The following is a 26,574-nucleotide window of genomic DNA, read 5'->3' as shown; positions in this document are numbered from 1 at the left end:
CACCGAAAATAATAATATTTTTTGATTGTAACTTTACACTTTCACTTATAGTTTTGTCGTAAAATAATTGATACTGTTCAGATGTTGTATTTGGAGGAAAATATACAACACATATATAAATGATGACATTTCTATGCGATACTTTCACCCACAATTATGTAGTGGGGTCACTTACCTTGACTGAGTACGCAGGGGAGTGTGAAAGCAAATGCTAGGAGTAAACACCGAAGGTGAACTCCGACCTCCATGGCTCTGAAAAGATACAGATTACACTATGCATTATTACGTATTGTAACAAACGTTTAATTTTAAACATTATATTATTATTATTCCTATCATATTTAAAAAAAAGTCATTATATTGTATTTGTGTACCATACCAAAGTATTAATATGTAACCTCCCAACATCCTTGCAAGCAATAATTAGTCGCCTAAAATATCAATACAAATTGAAAATATCTCCCGAGTAAAAATAAATATCGCCGACGAGAAAGCGACTAATTATTGTTTATAATAATTTATTATCCTTTATGTTATGCATAAAACCTTGTCTTATTAACATTTGTTGCAGGAAGCAGATGTTACCATCATTGGCGGCTCGTGACTTTTGGGTGTTCTAGAGTGCATATTACAAAAAATTGCATTATTTTGGCGTTTGGCCGTGCACCGCACGGGTTTCCTGAAAATTTTCATACAAAAAATTAATTAATCAATTACCATACCTGTAATGGACTACTAGGTTCGAAAAACCAAACTGCTCATTTATAAATCGAAAATCAGACTTAAGATTGTGAGACATGCTGCCTCACACAAAATGATGAAACCAACCTAGAAGTCTCTGAGAGTAAAATTCTACGAAAAATCTTCGAAACTTTTCAAGAAATACGTGAGATGCTTTTTGTAAGTTCTTTCGGTGTGTTATGAAATGAACTTTCTCAAAATGAAAACACTCAACACTTTGTCCATTTAAATTCTTTCATATGGTAACCCCGTGGCTGCGTTAAAAGTGGATGTAACCATTACCGGGGTAGGCGGGGCTAAACCGCCGGATTCCCAGAGGTGCTGGCGAGCAGAGCTCTCTTGGTTCTTAGCTTTCGTGAGCACAGGTTGTTTCGCTTCTCCGCTTGGAATTCGAGATTTGCTTTGCAAAACAGTGTTTGCCACCAAAAATTATAATAATTACTAGTATATTTGGAGTCAGTATTTGCCGCTGCTGCCACCCTGGACGTCTACAAAATCATCGCTCTGAGGTATCGTTCCAGTTTTATTCTGTTTATTTCTGTCTCTGCTCCTCTTCCAATAAATTTAACATCATTTTCCATTCTTTTAACCGTTCACAAAGAGATTTAAGCTTTTCCTACACGTAGATTCACGTGTTGTAATATAGGTCTTCTTGAAGGAATTTTGTAGCACCATAATTAGATTGTTTTATTTCCAAGAAATCCCTTATTCTATCAACCTATAGGAGGCGGCTGTTCTCTCTCCATACAAACGAACTGGAGACACCAAACCTGCTTGAGCTAGCCCGGTATTCGTGAATATTGTATATTTTATTTCCCTACGCGGTTCGAGTTTGTGGAAACGAGTGCTATTAAAATATCTGCTACTTCTGTATAATTACCTAAGTTGTGTATGCGTGGTAAGAGGAACGGTTGAGTAGCCTTTTTCATACAAAACTTAAATTTGGTACTAGATATTTGCTAATACCTCGACCACGGATGCCAAATAGTTAGTGAAATAAAACCACGGAGGCCTTTAATAAAGTCTTTGTGTCATCACATCAATAATACTAATTTCTGTTGTCTGAAAATTCTGGTTCAATGAACTCAAATTAGCTTTGAATGTAAGTGTAATTTTCAAAATTGGGACTAAGTGTGTGAAGATTTAGGACTAGCTATATGTCCTATTTTCTACGGTACCTACCTACATATCGTAGTTATGCGATTGCATAATATTGTATCGCTTTTATGTATTTGTTTTGTTTCAATGATAAATAAACACATCGACAATTCAACACGCCTTTAAAAAGTGATATAAAGTCATTAGAAACGATGAAAAAAAAGTAACCTAACCTAACTTACTTAACCCAGTTAATAAAGTTTCTGTTTCATCACTTTCCATGACTTTATATAACTTTTTAAAGATGTGATTAATTATTATTTTTATGATTTATCCGGTCACCATTTGTTTTTATGGTTAACGGAGGTAGAAATACCTGACTCGTCTAATTTTCGAAATGTTATTAAATTCACGAGGTAAATTTCAATTGAAAAATATGACAATATGAAACTGACAAAAAGTAACACAAAAATATTAAATATGTTGAATTATACCAATGCAATAGTGAATTGGACAATAGAATAGAAATTATGAACAAAAACATGATTCGAATCGCATATCACGAATCAAAATTCATTTGGTTCGTGGCACTTTTTGACTACCAACAGTTTCATGTACTTTGGCATAAGTTTTAAAATTTATACATGAAACATCGATGACAGACATAAACTCCTGATAGTCCATAGTTGATTATTTTCCCTGGAAATTAAACAACACAAAATTATCGCCAAATGCGTATTCTGACTGATTCTTTCGAACGACCCTGTAGCATATAAAGTGCGTACAATGTACACGGATAATTAAATATTCCCAACTTTTGTTTTTTCAGAAAATATATCTCCAACGTACGTTTTTGATGTCGTAATTTGTGTTTTCTAATAAAAAAATTTTCCAATGATATTTTCCTCTCTTAAATCTCAATCTTAAATATAAATAACTTGCATCTCTGGGAATCCCTCTAGAAACATTTACGATTTTAGTAACACGTACATCAGAAATAATTAAAATGTGAGCAGTGAATCAGGGTATTGTGTCACCTTAAGAAGTTTTGTTCCTCGGACCTTAGAAATTCTGTGAATCCATCACAAACAATAACTAGTGGCGAAATATAAATGTCCCCTTTTTCTTATAATATTTTTGATTCGTTTTATCTGTGTAATTGAATAATACTAATTTAATAACCATGTTTACAATACTAGACTAGTTTTTTGTTTGTCCATCATTGTTTGGTATCTTTTGTTTGAATAATGTGTAATCATTGGCCTCAAATGTTGTCTTTTTCTTGGTAAGAGGAATGGCATTTAGAGCTACAGGAAAAAGAAGACGCGTTTGGAGATTTTGGGGACGACGCGTCAGCTGCGATATGTCAAAGGAAACAATTATTATTCTTTAAACAAACAGCTGCGATATGTCAAAGGAAACAATTATTATTCTTTAAACAAACAGCTGCGATATGTCAAAGGAAACAATTATTATTCTTTAAACAAACAGCTGCGATATGTCAAAGGAAACAATTATTATTCTTTAAACAAACAGCTGCGATATGTCAAAGGAAACAATTATTATTCTTTAAACAAACAGCTGCGATATGTCAAAGGAAACAATTATTATTCTTTAAACAAACAGCTGCGATATGTCAAAGGAAACAATTATTATTCTTTAAACAAACAGCTGCGATATGTCAAAGGAAACAATTATTATTCTTTAAACAAACAGCTGCGATATGTCAAAGGAAACAATTATTATTCTTTAAACAAACAGCTGCGATATGTCAAAGGAAACAATTATTATTCTTTAAACAAACAGCTGCGATATGTCAAAGGAAACAATTATTATTCTTTAAACAAACAGCTGCGATATGTCAAAGGAAACAATTATTATTCTTTAAACAAACAGCTGCGATATGTCAAAGGAAACAATTATTATTCTTTAAACAAACAGCTGCGATATGTCAAAGGAAACAATTATTATTCTTTAAACAAACAGCTGCGATATGTCAAAGGAAACAATTATTATTCTTTAAACAAACAGCTGCGATATGTCAAAGGAAACAATTATTATTCTTTAAACAAACAGCTGCGATATGTCAAAGGAAACAATTATTATTCTTTAAACAAACAGCTGCGATATGTCAAAGGAAACAATTATTATTCTTTAAACAAACAGCTGCGATATGTCAAAGGAAACAATTATTATTCTTTAAACAAACAGCTGCGATATGTCAAAGGAAACAATTATTATTCTTTAAACAAACAGCTGCGATATGTCAAAGGAAACAATTATTATTCTTTAAACAAACAGCTGCGATATGTCAAAGGAAACAATTATTATTCTTTAAACAAACAGCTGCGATATGTCAAAGGAAACAATTATTATTCTTTAAACAAACAGCTGCGATATGTCAAAGGAAACAATTATTATTCTTTAAACAAACAGCTGCGATATGTCAAAGGAAACAATTATTATTCTCTAAACAAACAGCTGCGATATGTCAAAGGAAACAATTATTATTCTCTAAACAAACAGCTGCGATATGTCAAAGGAAACAATTATTATTCTTTAAACAAACAGCTGCGATATGTCAAAGGAAACAATTATTATTCTTTAAACAAACAGCTGCGATATGTCAAAGGAAACAATTATTATTCTTTAAACAAACAGCTGCGATATGTCAAAGGAAACAATTATTATTCTTTAAACAAACAGCTGCGATATGTCAAAGGAAACAATTATTATTCTTTAAACAAACAGCTGCGATATGTCAAAGGAAACAATTATTATTCTTTAAACAAACAGCTGCGATATGTCAAAGGAAACAATTATTATTCTTTAAACAAACAGCTGCGATATGTCAAAGGAAACAATTATTATTCTTTAAACAAACAGCTGCGATATGTCAAAGGAAACAATTATTATTCTTTAAACAAACAGCTGCGATATGTCAAAGGAAACAATTATTATTCTTTAAACAAACAGCTGCGATATGTCAAAGGAAACAATTATTATTCTTTAAACAAACATATCATAATAAAGCATAAGATTCTCTTTCTAATTTAAATCACGTTCTCTCTAGATTCATTTTTCACAAGTGGAAAAAAGATTTAAATTTGTTTCAATATATCATTATAGTGGAATTCCACCACGAATTGTCAGTATCAAAAATAGAAATATTAAATACATGTTCTTAACTTCCATTTCATAATATCCTTTGCTGTTTTACAAGCTTTTATTACATTATTATCTTTTCAAGCTTTTATTACTCACGCGATTTGTATTTCTCATATTATGGTTTATGTCTTATGATTTAAGTTATACTACTCGTATGTAGTTAAAAGGCGTTAATGTAATTGTTCGTCTAATCAGGGCCGTCCCTGGCGCGTGTAAAATTTTAGCGCCCCTTGTCAAATAGTCCAAGCGATGACCGTAAAAATCCCATCCATCATCAAATTAGTACTGGGCTTTATAACCTCAAATAAGATTAGTTAAAAAAACGCATTCATCCAGATTTCGGCCCGGGAGGAGTCTTGGAAAGCGACGACTTCCGGTGTCATTTTTGGGATGAAAATATCCGACGTGCCACATTACCAAAACTAACGGCAAAAGTTGATTGCAAATTTGTTATGAAAAAAAAAATCGTCATCATAAGTGCCGGCAGATGGCCGCGGCCGCCCCTTGTCAGCACCGGCACTCACCGTTCACCAAGCTGATGCTCCTTAAGCGGGTAATTTAAAAATGTCGCTAGAAGAAAGGTATTTTTCGCTCGAATAATCGCGTAGACCCAGTCCTGGATTTGTCAATAGGCCTTATAGGCCGCGGCCTAGGGGCGGCAGAGTTCAGGGGGCGGCACTCGCTCGCTTTGGTAAGCCGTGTATGCGATTATAAACAAAAAAAAGTCCCTGTGGATAGACAGAGTTTTATAACTATTAGACGATAAATATCATTTTTAAAGGCGCTAATTCCTAGTACTTTAGTTAGATAGTTACTTATATTTATGCTACTGCCCGGGCGGCAAGGGTAAAGGGTGGCGGCGGATCGGGGGCGGGTGATGTGATGAACAGTCACCCCCGCTTCCCGCCCGCGCCCGTACGAACACATAATATACCGTATCACGCGCGCGCCGGGCCGGCCGACAGTGCAAAGCGGCAGTTTCTTGTGTATACTTGTGTCAATAAATTGTAGACTCTACACCGGATGCAGCACACGTAGATCAACTGACACTTGTGATTAGATATGTTTTAAATAATGGAGAGCCATGTGAGAGATTTCTTAAATTCTTACCTTCTGTAGGACACAAGGCTCAAGATATGTTTGATGCCATTACTTTAGAGCTAGAAAAGTTGAACGTAAATCTAGAAGACTGCCGGGGTCAGTCATATGATAATGCCTCGAACATGTCAGGAATTTATAATGGTTTACAAGCCAAAATTCAAGAACAAGCACCACTTGCCATTTTCGTCCCTTGTTCAGCTCATTCATTAAATTTGGTGGGAACCTCGGCCGCTGAGTCTTGTACAGAAGCCTGTCACTTCTTCATGTTGCTGGAAGAGGTATATACTTTCTTTGTGAAGTCAACCGACCGTTGGAAAAAAATGGCTAATGAAATAGGAAAACGAAAGACGCTGAAGAGAGTAAACCTCACACGTTGGTCAGCAAGAGCAGATGACTGTCAAAGTGTAAGATATTCCTGGGATGAAGTAGGTACTTACGGTTTTAAAAATTATTGAAAATGACGCTACATAGAAACCCATCCCACGAATTGAAGCAAAGGGAATTCGCCTTAAATTGGAGAAACTAGAAACGGCATTTATGATCGTATTTTGGAATGCTATTTTGGACAGATTAAATAAAGTGAGTGCTCAGATTTAGAACTCATCTGTTGATGTACTGACGGTATCTGATCTTTATGGATCTCTTCTCGAATTTACAATAGCAGAGCGAGAAAACTTTGATTTTTTCGAAAAAAGTGCAACTGAAATGAGCGCACTTAAGCAATATCAGGGCGACAAGAGTAAGAGGAACCCTAAGAGAAAAAACTTCATAGACGAAGCATCAAATGAGGAAATTGAAACAACCTCCAGAGACTCTTTCAGAGTCAACACCTTTTTGGTAATTCTGGACAGACTGAGAGCTGAATTAGAGAGAAGACATGGTGCATATATAATCTTTAAAGAAAAAATTTCATTTTTAACAAGAATGAGGTAACTTTCAACATAAAGAGTCTCAGAAAAAGCTCAGTCTCTTGTGCAATATTACTGTAATGATTTAAAAGACGATTTAGTTCAGGAATGTGTACACTTTTGTAGTCACATTTTCTCTAATAAGACGACAGAGAAACCTGAATCGACATCATTACTGAATCTTTTTAAGTTTTTGAGGAAACAATCTCTGTATAATGTTGAAGCAGACTTAATGAATACTATAAGCTATGAAGATATTATAGATGATTTTGTCAATAAAAAAAAACCGAAAAAAATTGTAAATCTTTTATTAAATTTTACTAATTAAATTAAATTGTACTAATTCGTTTGTTTATTTTATTTTTGAATACCTACTTCCTACATTTGAATATTTATTTTGAAAATTGTGTGTCACCTAATGGCAGCCTAAAACTGAGTGATTATGTTTTTTTTTTTTTTTTTTTTTTAATTTTTTTTTTTTATGGTAGATATTATCGGTGGCAATTTCCAAGAAGGGGGTAGGGGGCGGCGCAAACGAAGTGGCCTATACTTGTGAAAAGTACAAATACGGCCCTGCGTAGACCACAAGGTTCTCCTCGGCCGAATTTCGGCCGAACGACATATTCGTAAACAGGGAATTTTTATCTAAATTCTGACATCGATTTCATTCGTGTGGCCGATGAGATATTTTGCCGCATCTGGAGGATACCTACAATGTCATTTGTTAGGTACTTCTCCCCACACAAAAGTTGGCCGAACGATTTTTTTTTCATAACAAATTTGCAATCAACTTTTGCCGTTACCTAGTTTTGGTAATGTGGCACGTCGGATATTTTCATCCCAAAAATGACACCGGGAGTCGTCGCTTTCCAAGACTCCTCCCGGGCCGAAATCTGGATGAATGCGTTTTTTTAACTAATCTTATTTGGGGTTAAAGCCCAGTACTAATTTGATTCATGTGGCCTATGGGATGGGATTTTTACGGTCATCGCTTGGACTACTAGGCCCTAGGTAGTAGCAGTGATGGGATGTCTAGGGAAATTTCCCTAGATCTAGGGGAGAAAAATATTGTCTAGTGAAAAGGGAAATTAGCACAAAATGTTACGAAATCTAGGGAAATTTCGATTTCTGGTAAAAATTTTTTTTACATATTACAATATAGCTGGGATTGCTAGTGAAAATGGTTTTATTATAATTTTATATTATTGGGATTCCCATTATTCTTAAATAATATTTTTTTTAACACTGACAACTCAAAATAATGTGTATTTATGAAAATAAAAACCATTAATGGGGATTCCTCAAAGATATTTATAGGTTTCCGATTACGTTTTTTTCTATGAATATTGCAAGAAATTATCTTGTCTTTCGGTGATTGCAGTTAATTATTTGATTTTTTATTACAAAGTTAGTGGTTTTTACTAGGAATTCTGTGGTAAGTACATACATAGTTTGAAACTATTAATTGGCAATATTATTACATTAGTAAACACTGTTTTATTTGGAAAAGCACAATATTATAAGTACATCTACTACGTTCCAATCATTCCAATCTCTTTCCAATTAATAAACATATAAAACGGTGTTAGGTGTTAGTGTAACACAATATAAGTTCAATGTTGAGCTGCTACTTTCTAATATATCATTAAGACAACTTAAAAGTGCATCCTGAATATAATGTAGTATTTATTATAGGCCAAAACGATGGATTCAACACCTTCTACTTCTGGCTTAAGGAGGAACCTGTCAGATGAGGAAGACGCTTCGTCAACTTCGTCTTCGGCCAAGAAGTGCAAGAAAACTTATTATACCCAAAAAATATCAAGAGAAGTGGGAGACTGATGAAAGTTTTAAAGGGTGGTTAAAAGAGAGCAAAAAGGGGCCAACATTCTTCTACTGTAATGCCTGCAATAAAGATTTTGTTTGTGGAAAGTCAGAGATTCAAAAACATGCGAAAAGTATCAAACACACTACGAATATCAGAGCTGCCGCTTCCCAGCCCACATTATTTGGTATGCAAGCTATACAGAAAAGGACAGCAGAAGTTTCAAAAATAAAAGAAGCTGAGATAAGGTACGCTATTGGTTCTAAACTGTATTTTTAAATTATTTGACATTAATATGAAAAAAATCTACTCTATTTTTATAACATTTTTTGAAATGTATAATATCTACTATTTTGTTAATTATTTATTTGTAATTTCAGGTTGGCCGCCTTTGCTGTAGAACATAACATACCATTTAATGCCATGGACCATCTGAGCAAGTTGGGCCAAGCTCTTTTCCCAGACTCGGAAATTGCCAAAAAAGTTACATGTTGCAGGAGAAAATGCACAGCAATTGTCAATAACGTCACGGGGAAAGTTGGTTTTGACAAAGTGTGTCAATTATTAAGGGAGAATAAATTTTCTTTGATTGTAGATGAGTCCACTGATATTAGCAGCATTAAGCATTTAGCCTTAGTAAGTAGAGTTTTTGATAATAGCGTTAACCAAGTAGTAGATTTATTTTTGAATTTAGTTCCCGTGCCTTCTGCAACTGCCGATAATATTTATAGTGAAATTAAAGATTTTTTTATTAAAAATAATATCCCTTATGCTGCTAATATGGTGGGCTTTGCTGCAGATGGTGCCAATGTGATGATGGGTTCTAGGCATTCGCTTTCTTCTCTTTTCAAAAATGATATTCCAGGTCATTTTATAATGAAATGTGTGTGTCACTCTTTTCACTTGTGTGCTAGCAATGCGTGTGAAAAGATTCCATCCGGTGTGGAAAATTTAGCAAGGGACATATATTCCTATTTAAAAAACAGTTATAAGCGACAGTCTGAGTTAGTCGAATTTCAGGAATTTCTGTCGCTCAAACCACACAAACTTCTCCACCCATCTCAAACCAGGTGGTTATCCTTGATCGCGGTTGTGAAAAGGTTGCTAGAGCAATACGAAGCACTCGTATTATTTTTTACACATGCTCATCTTCAGGAAAACATTCCCGCAGCCGCATCTATTTTAGACAAACTCAGAGATCCCTTAGTCAAAATGTATTTATTTTTCTTAGAATTTTCTTTATCTTTTTTTTATGATCTCAATTTAGAGATGCAGTCAGAAAAAATTAAAATCCATCTCTTATATAGCCGTGTAGAATCTACTCTAAAAACTATTCTAGGTTGTTATATTGAACCGAATTATTTAAACTGGACCCAGCTAGTAGATGTTGAATATAATAATCCGCGCTATTTTCTTACATTAGAAAATGTGTACTTGGGTGGTGTACTGGCTGGCAAAATATCAAACGGACTGATTGAAATAGATTCTGAAAGTCTAGATAATTTAAGAAAGAGATGCTTAGAATTTTATATTGAAGGCGTTAGCCAAATTTTAAAAAGATTTAACTTTAGAGATAAAACAGTGAAAATATTAAAACATTTGAAAGTATTAGATCCGGTTAGTGTCAAGTCAAAACAATGCAGGTCGATCGCTCCTCTAGCAATGTTATATCCAAATCTGGTAGGAGAGAGAGATTTAAATGACCTTGATAGAGAGTGGAGAGAGTTGCAATGTTTTGATTTTGGCCCATCGCCCGACCATTTGATTTTACAATTTTGGATTAGAATCAGTCAAACAAAATTGGGCGATGACACTCTTAAATTTCCTAAGCTTTCAAAATTTATTTTAACAATGCTGTGTTTGCCGCACTCAAGTGCAACAGTAGAGAGACTATTTTCGCAAATTAATCTAAATAAAACTAAAATTAGAAACCGTTTGTCAACCAAAACATTATCCGGAATATTACATTCCAAAACATTAATTTCTTCAAATGCCTGCATAGATTTTGAAATAGGGAAAACATTGGTTAACAAATTGGATAAAAGTATTTATGATTAACTGAACTTCTGGGTTTTGTTCGGCATTAAACAGTACAGGTTTTATTCACGCTTTAAATATTCAGTTTGTCCTCTGTCATTTCACTTCTGTATTATCCCAAGTGCCAAACTGATGAACTTCAATCAGTCTTCAACCTGTACTAATATATTATATTTAAAGCGCCCTTGACGTAATATTTCACTGAAACGGCGCTATACAAATTATCCAAACTATTATTTTTATGATATTATTAATCCAAATTTTCTTGTTCCTTGCTAAATTTAAATTAAAATCTTCGGCGTATGACTAGAACCCACAATCACAGAAGCCAATTACAATGAATATAACTTATTGATGCCTTAATCTGCAAATCAGACATACACTCGGAGATAGTTTTCACAAAAACAGCGCTATACAAATTATACGATTATTATTATCATTAAAATATATTTTTTACTGTAATCTTCTACTTCACACAATTCCAGATTAAGTCATCGCTATATTATGTATTGCTAGTATTTGACCTTAACAATTTACTCTATTCAAATGTTTTTACTGTAATCTTCTACTTCACACAATTCCAGATTAAGGCATCACTATGTTATGTACCTATTGCTAGTATTCGACCTTAACAATTTACTCTATTCGAATGTTTTTACTGTAATCTTCTACTTCACACAATTCCTGATTAAGGTATCATTATGTTATGTAATGCTAGTATTTGATCTTAACAATTTACTCTATTCAAATGTTTTTTCCTAAATATTGCCTATTCTGCCACACCCGCATAATTACCAAAAACAATACCTACTTCGTTTCTGATGTTACTGATGATTTAAGTACTGTGTGTTTTAATGTGAGGTTTTTTGTTGTTTTTCAATGACGATTTTAAAATTCTACGCATATGTTGCCTATATTATATCTATCTAATTTATATTATGCCTTTGAAATGTTATTTCTCTGTATGTATTTTCTGTAGTTTCTCGATGTATAAAGAAATTTAATAACTAAGAAATAATAAATAAAAGTACCCAAACCTATATTAAATTTTCTATATGATGGTAATGCATCAAGAAATGTCCGTGCCATTACCATCACATTATTCTGTATGAATGTGAAAAACGTAACTGTCAGATGTCAGATTAAATGAAAACCAATTCAATACATTTTTCATTTCAAACTTCAACCCCCCCTCCCCCTTTTATAACTTTTAATTTTTTTATCACATGCTACTTATAAATATGTCAATAGACAAAAAAAAAGAGAGAAAATAATGAAAAGAGAGAGAGAAGAATACTAAAAGTTTCACTTCCGTCGTGCGTAGGCTTGCCACACACTGTATTTTTTTTTTTTTTGGTACAATATTTTTTTTACATTTTATAGTTATCCAGTAATGTTGACCTCACTGGGTGGCTTACCCGTGCTGAGGCCTTTAGGCCTCTGAGACCGTTTATTTACGGTACAAGCTTTTTCCATACAAAAAGCCCGAATATATCGATCTAGTGAGTGGTTTATTTGCGGTACAAACTTTTTTGCATACAAAAAGCCCGAAAATATCGATCTAGTGAGCGGTTTATTTACGGTACAAACTTTTACCATAAAAAAAGCCCGAAGATATCGATGTAGTGAGTGGTTTATCTATTGGACTGTTTATGGACTGAGTACCGTGACGTAGATGATATACACGGTGTCCGGAAACTCGTAGTACAAGCGGGAAACTGGAGAATCTACACCACATGGGGAACCCAAAAAAAACATAAAGTTTTTTGATTTGAGCATTTTCAAAAAAAAAAAAAAAACCAAAAAAAAATATTTTTCGGCTATTTTAGGGTTAAAGTTTTTTCTGGTGTTTAGGGTTGAATAACAGATGTTTTAACCCTGCAGAGCAGAAATATTTTATGATTACACCGGGTTAAATGAAGGGTGATTTCAAAATAATGCTTCAAATCCGAGTTTCTTCATTTGTTTTACTTTCAAATAGTTTTAATTAGTTGGGTACTTTGATCTTCAGTAATAATTTATAAGAATTTGATTAAAAAAAAAAAAATAAAATCAACTTCAAACTCGATTTACTCGATAACGAAAGCTCAAATAAAAAAAAATATACTACAAAATCGACTCCAAATGTGATGTAGATTCACCAGTTTCCCGCTTGTACTACGAGTTTCCGGACACCCTGTATAGGAAACAAGTATAGAATATGGTTTGGTAGAATCGAGAATCTTCCCGGCAGTTGCGAGTAGATCGACGTGCTTTCGCCGCTTATCTCGTTAAGTTCCAAATGCGATGCGCGTTGCACATATCGATGTTCCAGAACTTATTAGGTAGTAGCTTGCCGCTACAATTATCTAACTGTATCACGATTTACACAATACACATACCCCCTTTTCTATATTTCAGCATCACAAACCTACCTACCTTTTCATATTCATACTTATGGTATGTACTCTTGACATGATTCATGAGTTGTTACGTCTTCCAGCTCTGTTAGCCGAACCAACAAGAGAGATGATTTATATAACAATCAATCAAAAAATCCATTGAGATTAAAGGGATTTTAAATAAAACACCTCTCCTACGAAACTAAAGTTACGTTTTTACTATTAAAAACATTTGATGTAAATTAACATTATCTGTTCTAGTGCTCGTTTATTATTTAAATGCATTATTTAGTTTTTATCAATGTAGACTATCATGATATGACGATACGAGAACGAGCTATGATTGTATGGTTTATTTAAAGCTGGGGCTCAACGTATCTTAATAATATGTACAAAAATACAAAAGAATGAAAACTTTAAAATAAAGAATTGATTGGGAATGTATGAGTAGGTACCTAAGTAAATTTGTTATCATAATTTAATGATAATGAATCGTTACAAATTGTTATTATTCTATAATATTACACAGAAATGAACAAAATGATAACGAAGGATAAAAAAATCAGCAGCGAAAAAAATAACGATTGCAGAAATATTTACCCAACCGCACTACTTTTAGATACAGATTATGTAAATTACACAGTTTCAACAATAACTACAAGAAACAACTATTTACATACACAATATAGGTTTTCAGAGCCCTTGAGGTGATTTTGCACAAAAACGGCGATATACAACTCATCCAAATATTATTATTATTAGGTTCTTAGTTTTGGTTAAATAAGTAATTTATGCATATTTCGATTGAAACGAAACGCAAACCTCAAACGCACAATAAAAAATATAAAATGATGAAAAAGTTTTTTTTTCCTTTATTTTTCCCGATTTTTTTACATAGTTACATATACATTTTACAAATAAAAAATTACGTAGGTACAAAATGTTAAAAAGGTAAACTAAGCGTGGGTAATATAAAACATTTACTAATAAAATAAGAATACAATTTTTGGGGGAATTTCAATAAAGGGGAATCTTTTGCCATCTCTCCACAAGGTTCGTAGAAAATATATCTGTCCCTGCGTAAATAGTAGTTTCTTGTAGTAATTAAGTTAAAACAAAGGGTAACTTGTATAGCGTGGCCAGTCCCAGTATTAAAACAAATACGTATTTGGTTTCAGCGTGTGACAGAGCGCGCTATATATTAGTGGCTTGGCCTATTTCAACATGTCGCTCGCCATATATTCCTACGGTAGCCATGATGCGTCGAAGTAATGTGTCGCCTAACTTCATCATGGACACGAGAATCCTGTCTACGGGTTTCATACGAAACTAACAATTAATAAGGGTGACGTATTTGGTTTCAGTCTGTGACAGAGCGCGCTATATATTCGTGGCTTGGCCTATTTCAACATATCGCTCGCCATACATTCCTGAGGTAGCCATGATGCATCAGAGTAATGTGTCGCCTAACTTCATCATGGACACGAGAATCCTGTCTACGGGTTTCATACGAAACTAACAATGAATAAGGGTGACGTATTTGGTTTCAGTCTGTGACAGAGCGCGCTATATATTCGTGGCTTGGCCTATTTCAACATATCGCTCGCCATACATTCCTGAGGTAGCCATGATGCGTCAGAGTAATGTGTCTCCTCTCTTCATCATGGACACGAGAATCCTGTCTACGGGTTTCATACGAAACTAACAATGAATAAGGGTGACGTATTTGGTTTCAGTCTGTGACAGAGCGCGCTATATATTCGTGGCTTGGCCTATTTCAACATATCGCTCGCCATACATTCCTGAGGTAGCCATGATGCGTCAGAGTAATGTGTCGCCTAACTTCATCATGGACACGAGAATCCTGTCTACGGGTTTCATACGAAACTAACAATGAATAAGGGTGACGTATTTGGTTTCAGTCTGTGACAGAGCGCGGTATATATTAGCGGCTTGGCCTATTTCAACATGTCGCTCGCCATATATTCCTACGGTAGCCATGATGCGTCGAAGTAATGTGTCGCCTAACTTCATCATGGACACGAGAATCCTGTCTACGGGTTTCATACGAAACTAACAATGAATAAGGGTGACGTATTTGGTTTCAGTCTGTGACAGAGCGCGCTATATATTCGTGGCTTAACCTATTTCAACATATCGCTCGCCATACATTCCTGAGGTAGCCATGATGCGTCAGAGTAATGTGTCTCCTCTCTTCATCATGGACACGAGAATCCTGTCTACGGGTTTCATACGAAACTAACAATGAATAAGGGTGACGTATTTGGTTTCAGTCTGTGACAGAGCGCGCTATATATTCGTGGCTTGGCCTATTTCAACATATCGCTCGCCATACATTCCTGAGGTAGCCATGATGCGTCAGAGTAATGTGTCTCCTCTCTTCATCATGGACACGAGAATCCTGTCTACGGGTTTCATACGAAACTAACAATGAATAAGGGTGACGTATTTGGTTTCAGTCTGTGACAGAGCGCGCTATATATTCGTGGCTTAACCTATTTCAACATATCGCTCGCCATACATTCCTGAGGTAGCCATGATGCGTCAGAGTAATGTGTCTCCTCTCTTCATCATGGACACGAGAATCCTGTCTACGGGTATCATACGAAACTAACAATGAATAAGGGTGACGTATTTGGTTTCAGTCTGTGACAGAGCGCGCTATATATTCGTGGCTTGGCCTATTTCAACATATCGCTCGCCATACATTCCTGAGGTAGCCATGATGCGTCAGAGTAATGTGTCGCCTAACTTCATCATGGACACGAGAATCCTGTCTACGGGTTTCATACGAAACTAACAATGAAAAAGGGTGACGTATTTGGTTTCAGTCTGTGACAGAGCGCGCTATATATTCGTGGCTTGGCCTATTTCAACATATCGCTCGCCATACATTCCTGAGGTAGCCATGATGTGTCAGAGTAATGTGTCTCCTCTCTTCATCATGGACACGAGAATCCTGTCTACGGGTTTCATACGAAACTAACAATGAATAAGGGTGACGTATTTGGTTTCAGTCTGTGACAGAGCGCGCTATATATTCGTGGCTTGGCCTATTTCAACATATCGCTCGCCATACATTCCTGAGGTAGCCATGATGCGTCAGAGTAATGTGTCTCCTCTCTTCATCATGGACACGAGAATCCTGTCTACGGGTTTCATACGAAACTAACAATGAATAAGGGTGACGTATTTGGTTTCAGTCTGTGACAGAGCGCGCTATATATTCGTGGCTTGGCCTATTTCAACATATCGCTCGCCATACATTCCTGAGGTAGCCATGATGCGTCAGAGTAATGTGTCGCCTAACTTCATCATGGACACGAGAATCCTGTCTACGGGTTTCATACGAAACTAACAATGAATAAGGGTGACGTATTTGGTTTCAGTCTGTGACAGAGCGCGCTATATATTCGTGGCTTGGCCTATTTCAACATATCGCTCGCCATACATTCCTGAGGTAGCCATGATGTGTCAGAGTAATGTGTCTCCTCTCTTCATCATGGACACGAGAATCCTGTCTACGGGTTTCATACGAAACTAACAATGAATAAGGGTGACGTATTTGGTTTCAGTCTGTGACAGAGCGCGCTATATATTCGTGGCTTGGCCTATTTCAACATATCGCTCGCCATACATTCCTGAGGTAGCCATGATGCGTCAGAGTAATGTGTCTCCTCTCTTCATCATGGACACGAGAATCCTGTCTACGGGTTTCATACGAAACTAACAATGAATAAGGGTGACGTATTTGGTTTCAGTCTGTGACAGAGCGCGCTATATATTCGTGGCTTGGCCTATTTCAACATATCGCTCGCCATACATTCCTGAGGTAGCCATGATGCGTCAGAGTAATGTGTCGCCTAACTTCATCATGGACACGAGAATCCTGTCTACGGGTTTCATACGAAACTAACAATGAATAAGGGTGACGTATTTGGTTTCAGTCTGTGACAGAGCGCGCTATATATTCGTGGCTTGGCCTATTTCAACATATCGCTCGCCATACATTCCTGAGGTAGCCATGATGCGTCAGAGTAATGTGTCGCCTAACTTCATCATGGACACGAGAATCCTGTCTACGGGTTTCATACGAAACTAACAATGAATAAGGGTGACGTATTTGGTTTCAGTCTGTGACAGAGCGCGCTATATATTCGTGGCTTGGCCTATTTCAACATATCGCTCGCCATACATTCCTGAGGTAGCCATGATGCGTCAGAGTAATGTGTCTCCTCTCTTCATCATGGACACGAGAATCCTGTCTACGGGTTTCATACGAAACTAACAATGAATAAGGGTGACGTATTTGGTTTCAGTCTGTGACAGAGCGCGCTATATATTCGTGGCTTGGCCTATTTCAACATATCGCTCGCCATACATTCCTGAGGTAGCCATGATGCGTCAGAGTAATGTGTCGCCTAACTTCATCATGGACACGAGAATCCTGTCTACGGGTTTTATACGAAACTAACAATGAATAAGGGTGACGTATTTGGTTTCAGTCTGTGACAGAGCGCCCTATATATTCGTGGCTTGGCCTATTTCAACATATCGCTCGCCATACATTCCTGAGGTAGCCATGATGCGTCAGAGTAATGTGTCTCCTCTCTTCATCATGGACACGAGAATCCTGTCTACGGGTTTCATACGAAACTAACAATGAATAAGGGTGACGTATTTGGTTTCAGTCTGTGACAGAGCGCGCTATATATTCGTGGCTTGGCCTATTTCAACATATCGCTCGCCATACATTCCTGAGGTAGCCATGATGCGTCAGAGTAATGTGTCGCCTAACTTCATCATGGACACGAGAATCCTGTCTACGGGTTTCATACGAAACTAACAATGAATAAGGGTGACGTATTTAATTTCAGTCTGTGACAGAGCGCGCTATATATTCGTGGCTTGGCCTATTTCAACATATCGCTCGCCATACATTCCTGAGGTAGCCATGATGCGTCAGAGTAATGTGTCTCCTCTCTTCATCATGGACACGAGAATCCTGTCTACGGGTTTCATACGAAACTAACAATGAATAAGGGTGACGTATTTGGTTTCAGTCTGTGACAGAGCGCGCTATATATTCGTGGCTTGGCCTATTTCAACATATCGCTCGCCATACATTCCTGAGGTAGCCATGATGCATCAGAGTAATGTGTCGCCTAACTTCATCATGGACACGAGAATCCTGTCTACGGGTTTCATACGAAACTAACAATGAATAAGGGTGACGTATTTGGTTTCAGTCTGTGACAGAGCGCGCTATATATTCGTGGCTTGGCCTATTTCAACATATCGCTCGCCATACATTCCTGAGGTAGCCATGATGCGTCAGAGTAATGTGTCTCCTCTCTTCATCATGGACACGAGAATCCTGTCTACGGGTTTCATACGAAACTAACAATGAATAAGGGTGACGTATTTGGTTTCAGTCTGTGACAGAGCGCGCTATATATTCGTGGCTTGGCCTATTTCAACATATCGCTCGCCATACATTCCTGAGGTAGCCATGATGCGTCAGAGTAATGTGTCGCCTAACTTCATCATGGACACGAGAATCCTGTCTACGGGTTTCATACGAAACTAACAATGAATAAGGGTGACGTATTTGGTTTCAGTCTGTGACAGAGCGCGCTATATATTCGTGGCTTGGCCTATTTCAACATATCGCTCGCCATACATTCCTGAGGTAGCCATGATGCGTCAGAGTAATGTGTCTCCTCTCTTCATCATGGACACGAGAATCCTGTCTACGGGTTTCATACGAAACTAACAATGAATAAGGGTGACGTATTTGGTTTCAGTCTGTGACAGAGCGCGCTATATATTCGTGGCTTGGCCTATTTCAACATATCGCTCGCCATACATTCCTGAGGTAGCCATGATGCGTCAGAGTAATGTGTCGCCTAACTTCATCATGGACACGAGAATCCTGTCTACGGGTTTCATACGAAACTAACAATGAATAAGGGTGACGTATTTGGTTTCAGTCTGTGACAGAGCGCGCTATATATTCGTGGCTTGGCCTATTTCAACATATCGCTCGCCATACATTCCTGAGGTAGCCATGATGCGTCAGAGTAATGTGTCTCCTCTCTTCATCATGGACACGAGAATCCTGTCTACGGGTTTCATACGAAACTAACAATGAATAAGGGTGACGTATTTGGTTTCAGTCTGTGACAGAGCGCGCTATATATTCGTGGCTTGGCCTATTTCAACATATCGCTCGCCATACATTCCTGAGGTAGCCATGATGCATCAGAGTAATGTGTCGCCTAACTTCATCATGGACACGAGAATCCTGTCTACGGGTTTCATACGAAACTAACAATGAATAAGGGTGACGTATTTGGTTTCAGTCTGTGACAGAGCGCGCTATATATTCGTGGCTTGGCCTATTTCAACATATCGCTCGCCATACATTCCTGAGGTAGCCATGATGCGTCAGAGTAATGTGTCGCCTAACTTCATCATGGACACGAGAATCCTGTCTACGGGTTTCATACGAAACTAACAATGAATAAGGGTGACGTATTTAATTTCAGTCTGTGACAGAGCGCGCTATATATTCGTGGCTTGGCCTATTTCAACATATCGCTCGCCATACATTCCTGAGGTAGCCATGATGCGTCAGAGTAATGTGTCTCCTCTCTTCATCATGGACACGAGAATCCTGTCTACGGGTTTCATACGAAACTAACAATGAATAAGGGTGACGTATTTGGTTTCAGTCTGTGACAGAGCGCGCTATATATTCGTGGCTTGGCCTATTTCAACATATCGCTCGCCATACATTCCTGAGGTAGCCATGATGCATCAGAGTAATGTGTCGCCTAACTTCATCATGGACACGAGAATCCTGTCTACGGGTTTCATACGAAACTAACAATGAATAAGGGTGACGTATTTGGTTTCAGTCTGTGACAGAGCGCGCTATATATTCGTGGCTTGGCCTATTTCAACATATCGCTCGCCATACATTCCTGAGGTAGCCATGATGCGTCAGAGTAATGTGTCTCCTCTCTTCATCATGGACACGAGAATCCTGTCTACGGGTTTCATACGAAACTAACAATGAATAAGGGTGACGTATTTGGTTTCAGTCTGTGACAGAGCGCGCTATATATTCGTGGCTTGGCCTATTTCAACATATCGCTCGCCATACATTCCTGAGGTAGCCATGATGCGTCAGAGTAATGTGTCGCCTAACTTCATCATGGACACGAGAATCCTGTCTACGGGTTTCATACGAAACTAACAATGAATAAGGGTGACGTATTTGGTTTCAGTCTGTGACAGAGCGCGCTATATATTCGTGGCTTGGCCTATTTCAACATATCGCTCGCCATACATTCCTGAGGTAGCCATGATGCGTCAGAGTAATGTGTCTCCTCTCTTCATCATGGACACGAGAATCCTGTCTACGGGTTTCATACGAAACTAACAATGAATAAGGGTGACGTATTTGGTTTCAGTCTGTGACAGAGCGCGCTATATATTCGTGGCTTGGCCTATTTCAACATATCGCTCGCCATACATTCCTGAGGTAGCCATGATGCATCAGAGTAATGTGTCGCCTAACTTCATCATGGACACGAGAATCCTGTCTACGGGTTTCATACGAAACTAACAATGAATAAGGGTGACGTATTTGGTTTCAGTCTGTGACAGAGCGCGCTATATATTCGTGGCTTGGCCTATTTCAACATATCGCTCGCCATACATTCCTGAGGTAGCCATGATGCGTCAGAGTAATGTGTCGCCTAACTTCATCATGGACACGAGAATCCTGTCTACGGGTTTCATACGAAACTAACAATGAATAAGGGTGACGTATTTGGTTTCAGTCTGTGACAGAGCGCGCTATATATTCGTGGCTTGGCCTATTTCAACATATCGCTCGCCATACATTCCTGAGGTAGCCATGATGCGTCAGAGTAATGTGTCTCCTCTCTTCATCATGGACACGAGAATCCTGTCTACGGGTTTCATACGAAACTAACAATGAATAAGGGTGACGTATTTGGTTTCAGTCTGTGACAGAGCGCGCTATATATTCGTGGCTTGGCCTATTTCAACATATCGCTCGCCATACATTCCTGAGGTAGCCATGATGCATCAGAGTAATGTGTCGCCTAACTTCATCATGGACACGAGAATCCTGTCTACGGGTTTCATACGAAACTAACAATGAATAAGGGTGACGTATTTGGTTTCAGTCTGTGACAGAGCGCGCTATATATTCGTGGCTTGGCCTATTTCAACATATCGCTCGCCATACATTCCTGAGGTAGCCATGATGCGTCAGAGTAATGTGTCTCCTCTCTTCATCATGGACACGAGAATCCTGTCTACGGGTTTCATACGAAACTAACAATGAATAAGGGTGACGTATTTGGTTTCAGTCTGTGACAGAGCGCGCTATATATTCGTGGCTTGGCCTATTTCAACATATCGCTCGCCATACATTCCTGAGGTAGCCATGATGCGTCAGAGTAATGTGTCGCCTAACTTCATCATGGACACGAGAATCCTGTCTACGGGTTTCATACGAAACTAACAATGAATAAGGGTGACGTATTTGGTTTCAGTCTGTGACAGAGCGCGCTATATATTCGTGGCTTGGCCTATTTCAACATATCGCTCGCCATACATTCCTGAGGTAGCCATGATGCGTCAGAGTAATGTGTCTCCTCTCTTCATCATGGACACGAGAATCCTGTCTACGGGTTTCATACGAAACTAACAATGAATAAGGGTGACGTATTTGGTTTCAGTCTGTGACAGAGCGCGCTATATATTCGTGGCTTGGCCTATTTCAACATATCGCTCGCCATACATTCCTGAGGTAGCCATGATGCATCAGAGTAATGTGTCGCCTAACTTCATCATGGACACGAGAATCCTGTCTACGGGTTTCATACGAAACTAACAATGAATAAGGGTGACGTATTTGGTTTCAGTCTGTGACAGAGCGCGCTATATATTCGTGGCTTGGCCTATTTCAACATATCGCTCGCCATACATTCCTGAGGTAGCCATGATGCGTCAGAGTAATGTGTCGCCTAACTTCATCATGGACACGAGAATCCTGTCTACGGGTTTCATACGAAACTAACAATGAATAAGGGTGACGTATTTGGTTTCAGTCTGTGACAGAGCGCGCTATATATTCGTGGCTTGGCCTATTTCAACATATCGCTCGCCATACATTCCTGAGGTAGCCATGATGCGTCAGAGTAATGTGTCTCCTCTCTTCATCATGGACACGAGAATCCTGTCTACGGGTTTCATACGAAACTAACAATGAATAAGGGTGACGTATTTGGTTTCAGTCTGTGACAGAGCGCGCTATATATTCGTGGCTTGGCCTATTTCAACATATCGCTCGCCATACATTCCTGAGGTAGCCATGATGCATCAGAGTAATGTGTCGCCTAACTTCATCATGGACACGAGAATCCTGTCTACGGGTTTCATACGAAACTAACAATGAATAAGGGTGACGTATTTGGTTTCAGTCTGTGACAGAGCGCGCTATATATTCGTGGCTTGGCCTATTTCAACATATCGCTCGCCATACATTCCTGAGGTAGCCATGATGCGTCAGAGTAATGTGTCTCCTCTCTTCATCATGGACACGAGAATCCTGTCTACGGGTTTCATACGAAACTAACAATGAATAAGGGTGACGTATTTGGTTTCAGTCTGTGACAGAGCGCGCTATATATTCGTGGCTTGGCCTATTTCAACATATCGCTCGCCATACATTCCTGAGGTAGCCATGATGCGTCAGAGTAATGTGTCGCCTAACTTCATCATGGACACGAGAATCCTGTCTACGGGTTTCATACGAAACTAACAATGAATAAGGGTGACGTATTTGGTTTCAGTCTGTGACAGAGCGCGCTATATATTCGTGGCTTGGCCTATTTCAACATATCGCTCGCCATACATTCCTGAGGTAGCCATGATGCGTCAGAGTAATGTGTCGCCTAACTTCATCATGGACACGAGAATCCTGTCTACGGGTTTCATACGAAACTAACAATGAATAAGGGTGACGTATTTGGTTTCAGTCTGTGACAGAGCGCGCTATATATTCGTGGCTTGGCCTATTTCAACATATCGCTCGCCATACATTCCTGAGGTAGCCATGATGCGTCAGAGTAATGTGTCGCCTAACTTCATCATGGACACGAGAATCCTGTCTACGGGTTTCATACGAAACTAACAATGAATAAGGGTGACGTATTTGGTTTCAGTCTGTGACAGAGCGCGCTATATATTCGTGGCTTGGCCTATTTCAACATATCGCTCGCCATACATTCCTGAGGTAGCCATGATGCGTCAGAGTAATGTGTCGCCTAACTTCATCATGGACACGAGAATCCTGTCTACGGGTTTCATACGAAACTAACAATGAATAAGGGTGACGTATTTGGTTTCAGTCTGTGACAGAGCGCGCTATATATTCGTGGCTTGGCCTATTTCAACATATCGCTCGCCATACATTCCTGAGGTAGCCATGATGCGTCAGAGTAATGTGTCTCCTCTCTTCATCATGGACACGAGAATCCTGTCTACGGGTTTCATACGAAACTAACAATGAATAAGGGTGACGTATTTGGTTTCAGTCTGTGACAGAGCGCGCTATATATTCGTGGCTTGGCCTATTTCAACATATCGCTCGCCATACATTCCTGAGGTAGCCATGATGCATCAGAGTAATGTGTCGCCTAACTTCATCATGGACACGAGAATCCTGTCTACGGGTTTCATACGAAACTAACAATGAATAAGGGTGACGTATTTGGTTTCAGTCTGTGACAGAGCGCGCTATATATTCGTGGCTTGGCCTATTTCAACATATCGCTCGCCATACATTCCTGAGGTAGCCATGATGCGTCAGAGTAATGTGTCTCCTCTCTTCATCATGGACACGAGAATCCTGTCTACGGGTTTCATACGAAACTAACAATGAATAAGGGTGACGTATTTGGTTTCAGTCTGTGACAGAGCGCGCTATATATTCGTGGCTTGGCCTATTTCAACATATCGCTCGCCATACATTCCTGAGGTAGCCATGATGCGTCAGAGTAATGTGTCGCCTAACTTCATCATGGACACGAGAATCCTGTCTACGGGTTTCATACGAAACTAACAATGAATAAGGGTGACGTATTTGGTTTCAGTCTGTGACAGAGCGCGCTATATATTCGTGGCTTGGCCTATTTCAACATATCGCTCGCCATACATTCCTGAGGTAGCCATGATGCGTCAGAGTAATGTGTCGCCTAACTTCATCATGGACACGAGAATCCTGTCTACGGGTTTCATACGAAACTAACAATGAATAAGGGTGACGTATTTGGTTTCAGTCTGTGACAGAGCGCGCTATATATTCGTGGCTTGGCCTATTTCAACATATCGCTCGCCATACATTCCTGAGGTAGCCATGATGCGTCAGAGTAATGTGTCGCCTAACTTCATCATGGACACGAGAATCCTGTCTACGGGTTTCATACGAAACTAACAATGAATAAGGGTGACGTATTTGGTTTCAGTCTGTGACAGAGCGCGATATATATTCGTGGCTTGGCCTATTTCAACATATCCCTCGCCATACATTCCTGAGGTAGCCATGATGCGTCAGAGTAATGTGTCGCCTACCTTCATCATGGACATATGAAAAACCTGTCGGTGACTTATTTTTAAATGTATTATTAAAAGTACCTACAATCATTTTGAAATCCACCTTTAAAAGCTGGAAGGAGAATACAGTTGGTGGAATGTTCATTAAAAACAAAATAATTATTAAATTATTGAAGACAATACTAGCGATTCTTGTATGAAAATCTGAAAGGCAAGGCTGGGTTCGAGTCCTAGATGTGACCGTAACTTTTTCTGATTTTCCTGATTCAGATTTTCGTTCAGGAATCGCTAATATTGTCTTCAATAATTAAATATTACAAATTGAGGTTTTACTCATTAAGTTATTCCAAAAAATAAATATAATAATTATTAATGTCTGATGCCATAACTCTTTACGAATAAAAGAATATAAAACAAATCATTATAATCACATAAATAGCCCCACACATACCAAGATTTTGAATGGAATGGTGTGATTCAATCGACAATCCAAATAATTATATTATATTATACCTGCTTGTTCGTTTAATGTTGCTACGTGTATTTTCCAAAACTAATAATTCTTGTTGTAATACGAAGATATTCACAATTTCACTAAGATTAATAATAACGTTCACTGTCACCTTCGCCGTTGGCTGATTAACTGAGCAAAAATCCTATCTGCGTCAGATAAAAGATAAGGTATTCATTTATCAGTATTGTTAAGCGTTGAATTTAGTTCTAATCGATACCGCTATCTCAATTAATTAAGCGAAACAAAATTCCGATGGATTGTGCGGAAATGGGAATAACGTAACAACCTCTCGAATGGTGATTACACATATTCTTCGTCGAGAACCCAAACATCCCTGACATGGTGTAAACCATATATTTATAAATGAAGTCATTGATATTTTCACATATCAGACACCCCAGGGATTATAAAAAGATAAGAATGGGGCAAATAACAACAATAATTAATGACTGAAAAGACAATGGATTTTTTAAAACTTAGTATGCAAATTGTCAAAATACGAAAGGGGAATCTCCACATGATCTCCCTGACGAGTGTGAGCCCGTTCCTGTATAGATAGATACAGGCTTTTCCAATAAGAGGTGTTATTTTGATATTCAATCGTAAAAGATCAATGGTTTCGTTGCTTGTGTGGCACGTATCGCCGTCTTGTTGAAAGTAAACGTTGTCCAGATCAATACCATCCAATTCCGGCCAAAAAAAATCATTAATTATCTCTCGATAACGCAATCCATTCACCGTAACTATTGCTCCAGCATCATTTTCGAAAAAGTAAGGTCCAATGACTCCGCTGGACCATAAACCGCACCAAACAGTCACACGTTGAGGATAGAAAGGCATTTCAACAATAACTCTTGGTTTTTCCGAGCCCCAGATGCGACAATTTTGCTTGTTGACGAAGCCACCGAGGTAGAAATGGGCCTCATCAGTCAAGATGATTTTTCGATGGAATTTCGGATCATTTTGACGCATTTCAAGGACCCAATCAGCATCGTGTATCGTTCCATTTTTATTAATGGCGTAGTTTCTACTTGTCAAATGTCAAAAAATGACAGCTTCAAAAGTAACATCTACCGAAATAGCGGGCTATTAAAAATAACACTTCTTATTGGAAAACCC

General features: G+C 38.1%; 1 protein-coding gene across 1 annotated transcript in view; it reads right to left on the bottom strand.

Moving 5' to 3' along the window:
* Positions 1-25,570, bottom strand: part of LOC149418258 (cadherin-AgCad1-like) — a 77,246-nt gene extending 51,676 nt beyond the window's left edge. The window contains exons 1-2 of the mRNA XM_089639828.1: positions 25,455-25,570; positions 176-252 (exon numbers count right to left, since the gene is read on the bottom strand). Of these exons, the coding sequence (XP_089495954.1) occupies positions 176-248 (73 nt within the window). The 5' untranslated portion in view covers positions 249-252; positions 25,455-25,570. The remainder of the gene's footprint in view (positions 1-175; positions 253-25,454) is intronic.
* Positions 25,571-26,574: the final 1,004 nt, after the last annotated feature.

This window comes from Hesperophylax consimilis, chromosome 14, assembly GCF_061612785.1.
Source record: "Hesperophylax consimilis isolate HC1 chromosome 14, BYU_Hcon_1.0, whole genome shotgun sequence".
Classification (NCBI taxonomy): domain Eukaryota; kingdom Metazoa; phylum Arthropoda; class Insecta; order Trichoptera; family Limnephilidae; genus Hesperophylax; species Hesperophylax consimilis.
Note: the sequence above shows the minus strand (reverse complement) of the source record. Positions and strands in the feature narration are given on the sequence as shown.